Source organism: Aulostomus chinensis, chromosome 13 (genome assembly GCF_037954235.1).
Source record: "Aulostomus chinensis isolate RoL2024-O1b breed Wild chromosome 13, RoL_Achi_v1.0, whole genome shotgun sequence".
NCBI classification, from domain to species: Eukaryota; Metazoa; Chordata; class Actinopteri; order Syngnathiformes; family Aulostomidae; genus Aulostomus; species Aulostomus chinensis.
In genome coordinates this window covers 13,155,599-13,169,889 of record NC_141332.1, presented here as the reverse complement: position 1 = coordinate 13,169,889, position 14,291 = coordinate 13,155,599, and the positions used below count along the sequence as shown (strand labels likewise).

Genomic DNA, 14,291 nt, shown 5'->3' with positions numbered 1-14,291 from the left:
AGAACTACAGACTGCTGCATTTATGGACCTTTTTCACATGAGTGTTACTGTTAAAGTAATTGTGGACTCTTCTCTTCATATGACTCTGATCCCTTTCTTAGACCATTGTGGTAGAGGAGGCTTCCCAGGTGACGTGTCCCATCACCACCAAGCTGGTGCTGGATGAAGATGAAGAGACCAAAGAGCCGCTCGTGCAGGTGCATAGGAACCTTGTCACCAAGCTCAAACCCCACCAGGTTGACGGTAAGAATTCAAATGAATGTAATGGACAAAGAGTACCAAAAACACGCTTGTGTGTGAGATGCCAAGGTCAGCCTGTTTTGTAACTTTTCAGGAGTGCAGTTTATGTGGGACTGCTGCTGTGAATCTGTGAAGAAGATCGAGAAGTCCTCTGGCTCCGGTTGCATCCTTGCCCACTGTATGGGCCTGGGGAAAACTCTGCAGGTCAGCATGAGAAAGCAGCAGGCTTTTTGTTGTGTTAACAGACTCGTGTATGGAGTTTTGTAACGTTTTCAACATTCGAGCTGTTTTAAGACTACAGATACAGCACATTTCCATGTTGAGCCAACGGTGTAGTGCCAAGCTGCAGCTGTAACTGTAATTCTATTTTTGTCCTGTAGGTGGTGGCATTCCTTCATACTCTGCTGCTCTGTGAGAAGCTGGACTTCACCACAGCGCTGGTGGTGTGTCCTCTAAACACAGTCCTGAATTGGCTGAATGAGTTTGAGAAGTGGCAGGAAGGAATGAAAGATGATGAGAGTCTAGAGGTACAATTTGATATTGCCACTATTCAACAGCTTCTTATCATGTATTATTTTTGAAAATAATAACTTTATTGATCTGTGGTGTGCACAACAGGTGACAGAGCTGGCTACAGTAAAGAGGCCTCAGGAGCGGGCATATGCCCTCCAGCAGTGGCACGACTCTGGGGGTGTTATGATCATTGGATATGAGATGTACCGCAACCTGACTCAGGGCAGGAACACCAAGAGCAAGAAGCTGAAAGAGACGTTTCAGAAGACACTGGTAGATCCAGGTACACTGCTGTGATAGACACAGAGATAACATTGCCCTTTCGCTTTGAACTGCCATATCGAAACTAATTCAGCTTTTGGGGGGGGGGGGTTTACAGTTGGCAAGACCAACTTTTAAAATTTTTTTATTTTAGGACGCACCCATTCATTCTTGTTATGGGCCAGAGCCTGAATTATTTTGGCTAATCTATTCTTATTTAATAATCTATTCGTAATGTAGTAATGAAATCCAACAGCACCACTCCCTGTTAGACAGATGGGAGCTCTGGAATTAAATAAATACAACAACCAGGTTCTCTAAGATGTTCTGGGTGTGCGCTTCAAGAGCTTTTCCATTATTCACCACAGCCTGTTGTTAGCACTTAGCTTGCCAAACTGAGCATCTCTTATTGATGATGATGATGATGATGGTGGTGGTGGTGATGTTTTCATTGAGCTACTTTAATATTTTATCAACTTATATGGTTTTAACATACCCTTCCTAGAGTCTAGTGTAATCCACTTCTTTAAACACATTACCTTGTAAAAAGTGAGCTCCAACTTGACAAGCATCACACGACCCATTAGAGGGCACTCACGGCCCACCCATGGGCCCTGGCCCGATGGTTAAGAAACAGTGCACTGTACAGTAATGTACACCAGATGTGGCATTGGTCGTATGTGATATTTCTGTATGTGTTCACCCCCGGTTAAGGACTGTTATCTGTTCAGACTATAATCAGAACTCAAATCTATTTGTCCCAAAACGTAGTAGCGCTGTAAAACTGGATTGATCCTTAAAACTACCAAGTGTGAACAAAGTCAACAGGCCCCGATTATGAGCTCACACCATCTTACGAGATCTTCTCTCTAAATACGTCTTCAGCTTTTCCTCCATGTGTGATCAGATTTTGTCTCCTCTTCACAACGTCCAGGTCCAGACATGGTGATCTGTGATGAAGGTCATATCCTGAAGAACGAGGCGTCTGCTGTGTCCAAAGCGATGAACTCAATCAGGACAAAGAGGAGGGTTGTGCTGACTGGGACACCTCTTCAAAACAATCTAGTGGAATGTAAGACTGTCTAAAAGTGTTCTAATGGATCCTTTCTAAACAATATTCTGTGTGTGAAATGCAGGACCCAGGTGAATTTGGGCCTCGTCCAATCCAGGCATATTCTTTAAATGGTATAAGCAAGGCACAATAGGTTAACTGATAGGTGCGTTTTGAGAATAACATGAACATACTATTTAAATGACACATGTGGCAATTAGAAGAACCAGATGTTTGTCTCACCAGAGAGATTATCAGAAGCCAAAAGCTCAAGTCTGCTGTGTTAAAGTTTGGCTTTACTTTTGCTGGTTTAATGTCTCACAATATTTGCAGCATGCAGGGATGTTCCTGCGAAACCATGGACCGATTGACAGTCACAGACAGCAGACTTGATTCAATAAAAAAAATAGTTAACATCTTAACAACATACAATGAATAAATCGCCTGGAAAGTTCCCGACACGCTGATCCTGTCGCAGATTTCATTAATAACTGAAGGCCCCCTGCTGTGCCTCGCGCGTAAACATTCACAGCGCCTCTGTTAATGGGGAGAGGCACTTATCAGGTCCGCTGCTGGGATCACTGCAGGTTTTTAATTAATGCCCTCTGTGTACGAGGTGGTCTCGTTGCCAAACATTGTGGATGGAGGGGACACAGATATCAGTGTGTGTGAGCAGACCATCCAAGTGAGCATCATCAATCCGCCAAAGCTCCGGATGTGAAGCACTCAATAATACAGGTTATTTATACTGTAATGTCAAATGCATCTGTCAGAAACTGGCAGTGACAGATGGCGTCATCTATGTGTCAATAACAGATAGTTCTCTTGAGTCTGTTTCTAAATCCTTTGACTTTCTTGTGCCACTAACAGACCACTGCATGGTGAACTTCATCAAGGAGAACCTGCTCGGGTCAATTAAGGAGTTCAGGAATCGCTTCATCAACCCCATCCAGAACGGGCAGTGTGCCGACTCCACTCCACAGGACGTTCGCGTCATGAAGAAGAGGGCTCACATCCTCTATGAGATGTTAGCCGGTTGTGTCCAGGTAACAACACTGGATAAAATGTTTGGCTGCAGATCCTCAAGCATTTGCTTCATCCTGAAATTGTTTGATTTGTCTGCTCTTTCACAGAGAAAAGATTACTCTGCACTCACAAAGTTCCTACCCCCCAAGCACGAGTATGTACTGTCAATCAGAGTTACTCCCATCCAGTGTAAACTCTACAGATACTACCTGGAGCACTTCACCGGTGAGAATCATGCTTTTTGTGTTCCGCAGACTTTTGTAAATGACAGTGACATTTGATTGACCTTTTTCCACCGCTCTGATCTGGTTATTAGCTGCAGAGCCTCTAGGGGCTGCTAGTAGGGCTTTTACAGTCTTCAGGTCTGATTACCCAGATGGGGATTTGGCCCAGTTCAAGACTTCAACCAAATTTTGTTGAGAATTCCTTTGGAAAACCTGTGTAGTTCACGGTGAGACTAAAGCCAGGTCCAAGAGTATTTTAGAAGTCCCCTCTTTACCTGGCTGTCATTTGCTCTGACAAGGTTTTTAGATAAGTGCAAGGCCTTTCTGTTCTCTCACTTTTTGTGCTGCTTTGTTAAGTCGTTTAGTGGACTTTCCTCTCAGAATGTGGCCAGGGACGTGTGTGTGTGTGTGTGTGTGTGTGTGTGTGTGTGTGTGTGTGTCTGTGTGTGTGTGTGTAAGGGTGGCAGCTGGCAGAGTGCCGCAGGCAGGGTTTAAGCCCAGTTTCCCACGTCTCCCTAATGAAGAGCTCTGGGAGAGAGGGAACAGGGGGTTGGGTTGGGGGGGTGAAAGGGGGGAATGTGGGGGCATAAAGGAAAGGGAAAGAAATTTAGAGGGAGGGGGTGCCAGTGGTTTTACACCAAAAGCGAAAACAAAGAGCGAGAGAGCTGGTATGTAAGAAGAGGAGTGATTGGGATGGGGGGGCTTGCGGTATGTGCTGTGGCTCATTAGGCTGGGTTGTCTACAGGGCACAGTGCTGATGTTGTGACTGTGGTGCTGGACCTCCACAGTGGCGTCTTTTGGCCTGGACCACCAAGCAGTGTGCAGCAGTTGAATCAAGCAAAGGTTCCCTCCTTTTGTGCCTCACGCTGTAACTTGTGACCTGTGCGGGTCAGTGGAGGCAAACACACAACATCTTAGCTGCTGCCAGTCACTTGCTGCGGAGTAAAAGCTCAGATCAACCTCAGACTTGTCCAGCTGTGCCTGAAGGAAGACGTTCTCATAGTGTTTTCTCTCTGGGATGTAAAATGTTTAGATTAACATTTACTTGTTGCAAGCACAAGACACAAACAAGTTTTCCTTTCCATTTTTATTCTAGTCATATTATAAGTGAAGAGGTGCGCTGAGCGGCATACAAGGCAAACACACATCCATCCTCCTCCTCCTCACACTCTTTTCCTTGTGTGCAGGTGTGGGGAATGCAATGGAGGGGGGCCGAGGCCGTGCGGGGACCAAACTCTTCCAGGATTTCCAGATGCTCAGCAGAATCTGGACCCATCCCTGGTGCCTTCAGCTGGACTACATCAGTAAAGAAAACAGGGTAGGTATGGGAAGACGAGACCGAACCTCATTAAAAACACTGTTTCAAAAAACTGGATGCAAATCACACATTATTCAGCTTCCAGTGTTTGGTCGACCTGTGTCATCACACAGTCAAATCTCACACCAGTGTGCTCTCTTGCAGGGTTACTTTGACGAAGACAGTATGGATGAATTCATCGCATCTGAAACAGAGGAATCCTCCATGAGTCTGACCTCTGAGGACGAGAAGCAGAAAAAGTAAAATAAAGAAAAAAAGAATCCATCTCTCCATTTCGCACATTTCTAAAGAGATTCGTCTGACTGGACCTCGTGTCTTCCATTTGTTACTCTCGCTGACCCCGTGTCCTCCACTGTCCCTCCTTCTTAATAGGAAAAAGAAGAAAGGGAAGGGAAAAAAGGGGGGATCTGATGACTCAGATAGTGATGATGTGGAGGTCATCAAGGAGTGGAACACCAGCTCCCGCGGCAGGAACGGAGAGGGTCGGAACAGGGCAGAGCCTGTTGAAGAACGTAGGTTTTTTTTGTGTTTGCTCCATTGTGTGTGTGCGTGTGCGTGTGTGTCGGGGGGGGCATAATAGGAATGTAGCTGAGTATTAGAACCACACGTGAAGGACCGTCGCTGTGACCGGCCTTTGGAAAAACAAGTGATGTTCTCCACATCTACAGTATTTATTATTAATAAATTATTAACAAGGGCTACAGTCTCACAGAAGCAAGCCTGGAGGAAACAAATTCAGTGTTCCTTCAGGATTATCTGGACAAATGTCCAATTTATTGAGCCAAATGTTGAACTACTTGTAAGTGATGACATACGATGAGCAGTTCTGTAGTATTACATCAGCACTGTTATGAGAAGTAATTAAGCCAGTGTCAGATTAAAAGCAACATAGATCATGATGTTTTTGCTTTGGCAGCTAAAGCCTGCACATGTTGCAGCTGTATTGTGATGTCGAACTAGAGGAGTTTTGCAAGCTTGATGTCTTTGCTGCAGCTTGTTGTTGTGATACTGAACAGACCTGCGACAAATCTGTTTGTGTCTCAAAGCAGTTCAGCCCTCTGGCTCAGCACCAGGAAGTCCTGGTGCTGACTGGCACAAGGAGTTTGTCACTGAGGCTGATGCTGAAATCCTGGAACACTCCGGGAAGATGGTGATCCTCTTTGAGGTCCTGCGCATGGCCGAAGAAGTGGAAGATAAAGTGTAAGTGTTCCTGTACTTCACTCAACCTCCCTCTACTGTGCGGTTGTTTTGCAGAATGAAACATAAAGTTACAATGGTGTATCTTCTTGCTCCTTCTCAGGTTGGTGTTCAGTCAGTCTCTCATCTCTCTGGACCTGATTGAGGATTTTCTGGAACTGGCTTGTAAAGCTCAAGATGAAGACAAGACCTCTCCATATAAAGGTGGGTTTTATAGTTCAGTCAGGCTTGGCCCCTCTACTTCAAGAGTCTGAATTTGTCAACCTTATTTCAGTCAATGATCAGCTTCCCATTGAATGTTATGATTTCAAATGCTGCTCTTAGTTTAATGATGTGCTAAAATAACTCAGCAATGTTTGATATTTTAAGCCAGCTACTCACTTATGGAGCTAAAGGAGCCCTGTTGTGTGTCCCAAAGTTCATTTTTGTGGTTTTACACTGGAGTCTTCGAGCTGACTGAACTTTTGGTGAGATATTTAAAAAAAAAAAAATGCTAACATTAGCTTTGGAGAAGGCTGAAGTGTTTTCATATGGGGATGCAGGTTTCACACTCACAAGACAGCCCACATGCAACATGTATTCTTGTCCACGCCGGTGTGCTGCTTATCCTTAAACACACACATGCACACACCGCCGCTGGTGTAAGGTCATGTTCCTAATTAAACTTCAGCAGCTGTTTTTACTTTCATTTTGAAAATGATTAGACCTTGACTTTTTATTCCACGAAAAATGTTTGCTCAAGGGTTTGTAATTTGTAATGAAAAGATCACAGTGCTGTAATTGGAAACATACTGAAATGTTGGTTATGAAGGCTGTTCGGGGGGGTTGGCCATCTTGAAGGTTAAATACAGCTGGCCTCTAACCAACGTAACGGTCGATCTGCTAATACCCAAACTAAGTCTTTTTGACAGGAAACGGTCCAGTTGATGGTGACACGTGTTGGCCTTTTTTTTGTTTTGTTTTGTTTTTTCTATAGATTGTGACATTGAATAGTCATAGCAGATTTCTTAACTCTTGAATGTGCGTGTCTGAAGGTGAAGGCAAGTGGTTCAGGAACATTGACTACTATCGCCTGGATGGCTCCACTAACGCCACCACCAGGAAGAAGTGGGCAGAAGAATTTAATGATTCCAGTAACACGAGGTAACGCCACCAGCTTTATTCATCATCAATTAGCGGTGCAACAGAGCACAGTTGATGTGAGATCTGTACGCGTGTTGAATCCCTACGGTTCCGCACGCATGTGAACCACAGCTTAATTGCAGTATTTGTGTGCGCCGTTTAGTGCTCAGGTCTCCCTCCCTCCAGCATCACGGACAGGACTTTTTCCTTCTGTCATGGAGGACCAGAGTGAGACTTTTGTTAAACAAGCAGACTCCGGAGTGAAACATCTTGTTGTGAGAGAGAGTAAATAAGTGGGAGAGGCTAATCATGGCGTGTTCATCTGTGTACATATTCCCAAGCGCTTAACTCAACTCAGGATGTATAAGGAGTCATTTGGGTGTACCAGTGTTTTTGGTACTTTATTGCGCTACTGATGAACTGCAACACCCACCAAATCCCTATGACAGCTAGCGTTAGCCGGCTGTTGCCATTTCAGTGATTACAAGCAGCGTCTCATTGGCGTGAGGGAGGCAAATGACCTTTTGAAATCGTTGTGCTAGCTTCATTGTATGTATCCACTTTGTGTGTGGGGAAAAAAAACTCTGCTACATTAAAGACCATGAGGTGAAGGGTTATATTTGTTCTTTCCTCAGTGCTCTCCCCCTCATTCTCTCGATGAACCACGGCAATTAGACATTTGACTATGATGATGCTCGGAGCGACAGTTTTTATCTAGCATCACAGCAGCTCAGATGTTGTATGGTGTGTCACTCCAGAGTGTTGTTTTTTTTGTTTGTTTGTTTTTTCCCCACAACCTGCAACCCTTCTTCTATTAGTTGTACTAGTAATTTTTCTGACCCGATCGTGTCATCTGCAGATTAAACACAAAGCATTTCTTGCACATATTAATCTTGGTTTGAGCCGTAATCATGAAGTGACGGACATAAAGGGGGGGGGGGGCGTGACTCAGAAACCATGATGCGATCTGAACCTTGAGTTTAGTGATCCATTGAACTCCTATTGTTAATTCATCCAACAGCTATATGCAAATTTCAGAAATCTGAGAAATCTTAGTCATTTTTCCAGAGCTTTTGATGACTGATGACATCATCATTGATCACAATTGTTGCCAGTTAATTTTGTGTTTACCACCTAATTAGTTAACAAATCGTTTCAGCTGTAGTTCCTGTTTATGATCTTATGTAATACGGCCTTTTAGACGACCACATCAAAGTGTTTTTTGAAATGCATCAAGAAAAAGGAATGCTGAGTTCACATAACTCTCTTTCCCTCTTTTCCCTCTCCCAGAGGCCGATTGTTTCTCATTTCCACTCGAGCTGGCTCCCTTGGCATCAACCTGGTGGCAGCCAACAGGGTCATCATCTTCGATGCCTCCTGGAACCCCTCCTTTGACATCCAAAGTATTTTCAGGGTCTACCGCTTTGGGCAGCTCAAGACAGTCTACGTGTACAGATTCCTGGCCCAGGTGATCTTATCAGGATCTCGAGTCACTGATTAAAAATAAGGGAATTACTAACTGGTTCTTCGTTTAAATTAGTTGTGACCCACACAGTTTCAGAAATGTCAGGTACCAGAAAAGTGTTGAAGACGGATAATGTCAGCCATAATTTGGCTGTTTGCATTTAACAAGCCAGCGTTTGATTTATTGGAACACGGTGATGCGTTGTAACTGACTTCATGTTGGCTGTGTATCTTCATGTTGTGTTAGCGAGGAGCATTAAACAGGTCAGTGGTGAATCTCTGCTATCTCACTGTAGTGATGTAGGACCGAGTTATCACCACAGTCCTTTGACCTCTTTGACAAAGTGTGTTTTTCCTTCAGCCTCCTCCTCACTTGTATTCTTCTTTCAGGGTACAATGGAGGAGAAGATTTATGAGCGGCAGGTAACCAAACAGTCTCTGTCGTATCGGGTAGTGGACCAGCAGCAGATCGAGAGGCACTTTACAATGAACGAGCTGGCTGAGCTCTACACCTTCGAGCCGGATATGCTGGATGATCCCTCCGAGAAGAAGAGCAAGAAAGCCACACCTGTGCTGCCTAAGGTAAAACCTCGTGTGTATGCCACATACACGTCTAGATTGTTGCAGTTCTGTGATGGACCAAACTTTCTTTGTTTAGAAATGTAATTTAGGATAAATAGAATGTGAAATTGGAGTCTGTCAAACCATTGATGCAGATTTCATGGCGGTGTCGCAACTGATCCACAAAGGAAATACAAGGAGCAATCTGAAACCCATCAGCAGTAATAAAACAGTGTTTTCTTTTCTTCAACAAACATGGCACTGGATGCCATTTTAAATGCCAAACTTGTATCAAGTGGTACTTTTCAAGCACTCTGTGATCAACTTTTATTGAGACCCTGTGCCAGCTTGTATCCTGCTTGGCCTTTCTGGGAACATTATTTCTTTTTGTTTCCTTTCATATTCTTTTTCTGAACTCTTCTCTGACATGCAGGTGCTGTGTCACTATCTGGGCCCCCTGGGGTTTAATATGAACACACAGCCCTTACATGGGCCATCCAACCCAGCACAGCTGCACAGATCTGTTTACTGCTATTTACTAAATAGTCTCCTCATTGCAACACTGCTGTGGAGCAGAGCTGCTCCCCTGCTGTAAACCTGCACTTCTTCTCATTCTTCCTTCGTTCCTCACCATCTATTACTCGATCTCTGAATTACTGTCTTCCCTTCCAACTCCTTCCCTTTTTTCTCATCTCAGGATGTATTCGGATCTAGTTAAGTGGTTTTACCTCTTTGCTTACAGCGTTCTCCAATGAAACTCAGGTCAAACCATAACAAAATGGATGAAAGAAACACTGTATATTCAACTCACTTCCTTTTTCACTGGACAGTTGAGATGCCTGGCACTGCACCCCGGTGGAAAATCTGTTTTCCATTTGCACTGTCTAAAGATCTTTATCATTACTCTCTTTATGGGTGTCAACAGGTAGGAGTGTTACCCTGTCACAGATATCATAGCTTGCACCTTCCACGCTCCTCCAGACGGAGATACGAAGAGGAAAGATGTGTTCATTGAGCTGCGGCCTGTTAGATGTGTCTGATCTTTAATGAGCCCGGTGACATTTATGCGACACAGTATTAAAGACGGAGAGGCTGACGAACTCTTTCACAGGCTGACCTGTTTTGGCCAGGGGCTTAACTATGATGTGGCAGCCGGACTGCAGTATTACGGAAGGAATTTGCCGTCTGGAATGATGTGAAGATGAGTCAGACACCCTCTATCACGTTGAGCCAACAACCATTTTTGTTCTTCTCCTTAGTGCTAAACACCAGAAGTGCTGTCTACCCGGCCAGAGAGGGCACATTGCTCTAAAATGCAGATGTTTGATGTTTGAGAATGGATGCTGATTTTTTTTCTTTATTTTTTTTATGCCTTTTCTCGTGTGATGCAGAAATTGGTTATCTCATCCCTACCATGTCTCTGCAGACACATTGTCCTGAATGTGCTCCCATCACATGCTCACACTGTGCTTCCCTTTCTCCTCATGGATGCTCTCACTCTCTTCCCTGTCCTCCATAAAACCACCACCTCATATTGTCCCCGTGATTTTGGCGACCATCTGCTATGCTGACTCACCTTTCTGCCTCTGAATGTTCAAAGCGAGCTCAGTAAAGTTGTTTTCTTATACTCCCTCTGGCCTCCCCTCCCTGATGAAGGGTCATTATTTAAACCCCTCTTTAAAAGATGTCTTTCCACTCTTCACAGAAACTAATTGAAGACAAAGGAAGCAGGCGCACTTCCCCTTAATGACAAAGAAGGTCTCACAACCCAGACATGAGATTTTTTTGACTCCCCACCCACCTTCCGTCAGACATCCTCACCCATTTCCTCTTCATCACACTCATCTCTTCCATTGAGCATGCGGCCACTTGCAGTTTTTGTCGTACTGCTCCTCTGATTTCTCAGAACAATTTGCTGCTCATACACGCCACTGGTCAAGCTGGCAGCCCGTTGGCATACGCTAGCGCTTGTGCTCTCTGCAGGTGATGGCTGAAGCGGTCATTAGACCCAGTCTCTCCACACACACACGCATGCACACACACACACACACACACACACACACACACTGCAAGGCTGTGGGAAGGCTGTGTTCCAACCACAGTATAGACAGCAGCAGACTGGAGCAATAAGCCACACCATGCTTGTCTCATTAGGGTGAGGAAATCACTTTGACCTTAAAGAAAAATGCCCCCTGGAATACTGCAGGGTTTTTTCTCCCTGGTAAGGGTTTCAAATCTGTTTTGCTGTACCCACCCTCGGCTTTCCCTCTGTCATTGTTACCACTACACAGCTTTAGCGGCGGTGGCCTGCTGCAAAATTATTGCCACGGCTGCTTAACAATTTTATGAAACATCATGAAGTCACAATTAAGGGGCCGTTAGCCTCATGTATTTATTATTTTCTGTGGAGATGTGACAGAGTGGTGCACATTCATTGAACCCTACCTGTTTTTGTTTTTTGGGTTTTGTTTTTTTTTATCAGTTACATCTGTGGTGCCTTGGGATGGAAAAACCTTCTCATCTTCCCCATCTTTGTTGGGTGTGCTATGTTATTTTTTGGGGTGGGAGAGTTCCCAGCTACTACCACCTACACATCAGTGAATTCAAGTGAATCTGTCTGCAGGATTCTGTATCACGTCACCGGCATGTGTGACTCTGACTCTCAAACGCGTAAATTTGAATACTAGCAGTACTCGGCTCAGTTAACAAATGAACACAGAATAATCAGTTGGTGAGATGATTCTTCATGAATCAGGCAAAAATATTAATTGGCTGCAGCTGCACTCCACAGGTTATTAGGTACTCGTTTACACTCACCGGGGATATTGGATGCAAACACACACACTGATGTTATCAGGTATGTGAAAAATAAACGCAAGGCTTACTGCAACATGTGTTTTTGACGTTAGACACAGTAATATTTTGAACATATAATTGTCTTTTTTTAAACAGTCTTAATTTTTTATGATGAAACTAACAGCTATAGATGATAAAGTCTATAAAGAATTTGGGGGGGGGGGGGGGGCAGTTTATATTCACGTTGAAAACAGATTTATCAACGTTCCATTTCTGTCCTATACTGGTCCAGTAAGCCAGACCAGTGACTAGCAAATATTCTGTAGCCCTTTGTGAACAACCAGTTTTTCATCATCAATTAATCCAGATACATATTTCCACTTGTCTTGTACTTTTTTCTTCTCCTCTCAGTAAAGTTCCAGCATCGTATTTCTGTTGACTCCCTGTGAATCCCTGCTGACCCTCTCATCCAGCTTGTGATCCTACACCCCCACCCCCACCCCCTCTGCTAGCTGAGGCTTGTTTTCATAGGAATGTGCCGTGTTTATTGTCTTTGTTTAGTCCTTTGTGACGCGTGTGGTGTTGTTTCTTGTGAATAGACTGACAGCTAGATAAACCCACTGACTGGTGCGGCGGCCCTTGAGGTTGTAAAGACCTGAGGCCAGCGATGGCCTCCTGAAGTCAGGCACAGCACCCTGAACTCCAGTGCCTTTCTGCAGAGAAAATGTTTAGAGCTGGCCAGCAGGGTTATGTGTATAATTTGTGTGCAGCTGTGGGGGAGAGAGTTTTGACTGGCTATGTTTAGGTATCACAAATATCTCAGCCACTCACATTCCTGCTGTCGGGATCCTGTCTTCGCCCCCTCTGTTGCTATGGTTAACGCACCTGCGCATCAATAGCAGTTTCTGGCACACGCACAGCCATATCAAACACACGTATGATGATTCCCACACAGCTGAACAACTTTACCACCCGAATGAACCTTTCCTTCTTTGTTCATCCCCTCTGTATCCCTTCACATTGCAACTAACTCCTCGCCATCTTCCATCTCTCCTGCACGTCATACCTCCTGTGAGGGTGATTTCCCTGTTAAGTAGAGATTAACTGTTATGGCAGTGACAGAAATAAAATAAAAGGTGACTGTGGAGGCAAGCTTGAAACATTCGCAACACAATAAGTGGCTGTTTAGGTGCAGGAAATTGGGTTAACATGCTTAAGAATGTTCTCAGCTCTAGAAAGTATCTGATAACACAGCCAAAAATTCCCGCCTCCTCAGAACCTACACTTTTAATGCTGGCGGGTGTTTAATTGCATCAGACCTTTCACAGTTAAGTGTCACCTATAGTCGATTGGTAAAGTACATGTGGGTGCCTGTGCCAAGTTGTAAAATAGAAGGAGGCCTGCTCATGTCGACTCCCAACGTTTCATCTTTTTGATGTGAGAGCTGCCGAGTTTGAAAACTGCTTTACATCATTTATAGACTGCTGGCAGGTTTCATAATGCCTTCACGCACAAGTATTTGGCTGGAGAACACGAATTCTTCTCTCAATTCAAGGAATGGAAAAGGTTTCATGCAGAGATAAATGTCATGCATGTTGAATAATGTCTTGTTAAATGCTGTTTTGTTGCTGCACCATCCCAGATCTCTGATCAGCTGTCATCTGAGGCCAGGTTTTCCAGCTCACAGCTTACTTAACAATAATACAGGGTTTGTGCTCATGAAAAAACCCTGGAAAGTCATAGAAGCCTTTAAAAAAAATACGTGAATTTTGTAGTGTAGGTTAGATCGCCTGAGAAAAATCGAGATTATTTATTTTACTCACTTATTTCAAGCAACTGAACATACTTGACTTTATTCCCCCATTTTTCTTCTTCTACCCCCTTCATATTCACAGAGGCCTTTTCCCGCTGTTACTTCACTCTAGCAACACTTCGGGCGCAGACACAAAATGGACCGCCACCTCCGTCACTACCTCGAAACATTGAAAAACTGGCACTCTGGGAGGACTGATGCCATATTTTGTGGATGGGCGATTAAACGGTAGCAATGCGAAAGATAAACACGTAAACAGTAACAACAGGAAAAAATGTTCAGTAGAATCGGGGCTCAACCAGGATTGCCTGATAATCTGGGTGACGCAAGTGTCATTTCAGGCCAGTAATGGTCAAGCCACGGCAGACGAGAACTGTTTTTTCGCGCACTGGTCAGATTTAATCTCGTCTTTAACACAATATTACGCCTCTGCATCTGAAGTTTTCTTGTCAGACATCCACATATCCCGTTCTCATTACTGAAATATCGCTGGAACGCCTCGAACATCCACTGGGACTCGAGGGTGAAACGAAAAACTTTTGGTTGGTGAAGGTCAAGGCCGCCGTGACAGACACGCATACTGCAGACAAACGACCTCGGTGTCGTATTTCTAGTTTTTCTTCTTAGTTCTCCTCTGCAGAGAGCTAGTCCATCACCCACCATGATCAGTCTTCTCTGCACCGGATGGTCCAGCTGAGCTCTCTG

The 14,291-nt window shown here is 44.4% G+C and overlaps 1 protein-coding gene across 3 annotated transcripts in view; it reads left to right on the top strand.

Moving 5' to 3' along the window:
- The window catches only part of atrx (ATRX chromatin remodeler), a 29,578-nt gene that overhangs the window by 8,150 nt on the left and 7,137 nt on the right, over positions 1 to 14,291 (top strand). For 2 of the 3 annotated variants that reach the window (XM_086221402.1, XM_086221403.1), the window contains exons 15-29: positions 102 to 243; positions 335 to 444; positions 621 to 767; positions 859 to 1,036; positions 1,949 to 2,086; positions 2,936 to 3,111; positions 3,199 to 3,316; positions 4,503 to 4,633; positions 4,778 to 4,872; positions 5,006 to 5,145; positions 5,680 to 5,833; positions 5,934 to 6,034; positions 6,865 to 6,973; positions 8,243 to 8,420; positions 8,807 to 8,998. In XM_086221402.1, the coding sequence (XP_086077528.1) occupies positions 102 to 243; positions 335 to 444; positions 621 to 767; positions 859 to 1,036; positions 1,949 to 2,086; positions 2,936 to 3,111; positions 3,199 to 3,316; positions 4,503 to 4,633; positions 4,778 to 4,872; positions 5,006 to 5,145; positions 5,680 to 5,833; positions 5,934 to 6,034; positions 6,865 to 6,973; positions 8,243 to 8,420; positions 8,807 to 8,998 (2,109 nt within the window). The remainder of the gene's footprint in view (positions 1 to 101; positions 244 to 334; positions 445 to 620; positions 768 to 858; positions 1,037 to 1,948; positions 2,087 to 2,935; positions 3,112 to 3,198; positions 3,317 to 4,502; positions 4,634 to 4,777; positions 4,873 to 5,005; positions 5,146 to 5,679; positions 5,834 to 5,933; positions 6,035 to 6,864; positions 6,974 to 8,242; positions 8,421 to 8,806; positions 8,999 to 14,291) is intronic. The other variant, XM_086221404.1, reaches the window with a different exon arrangement.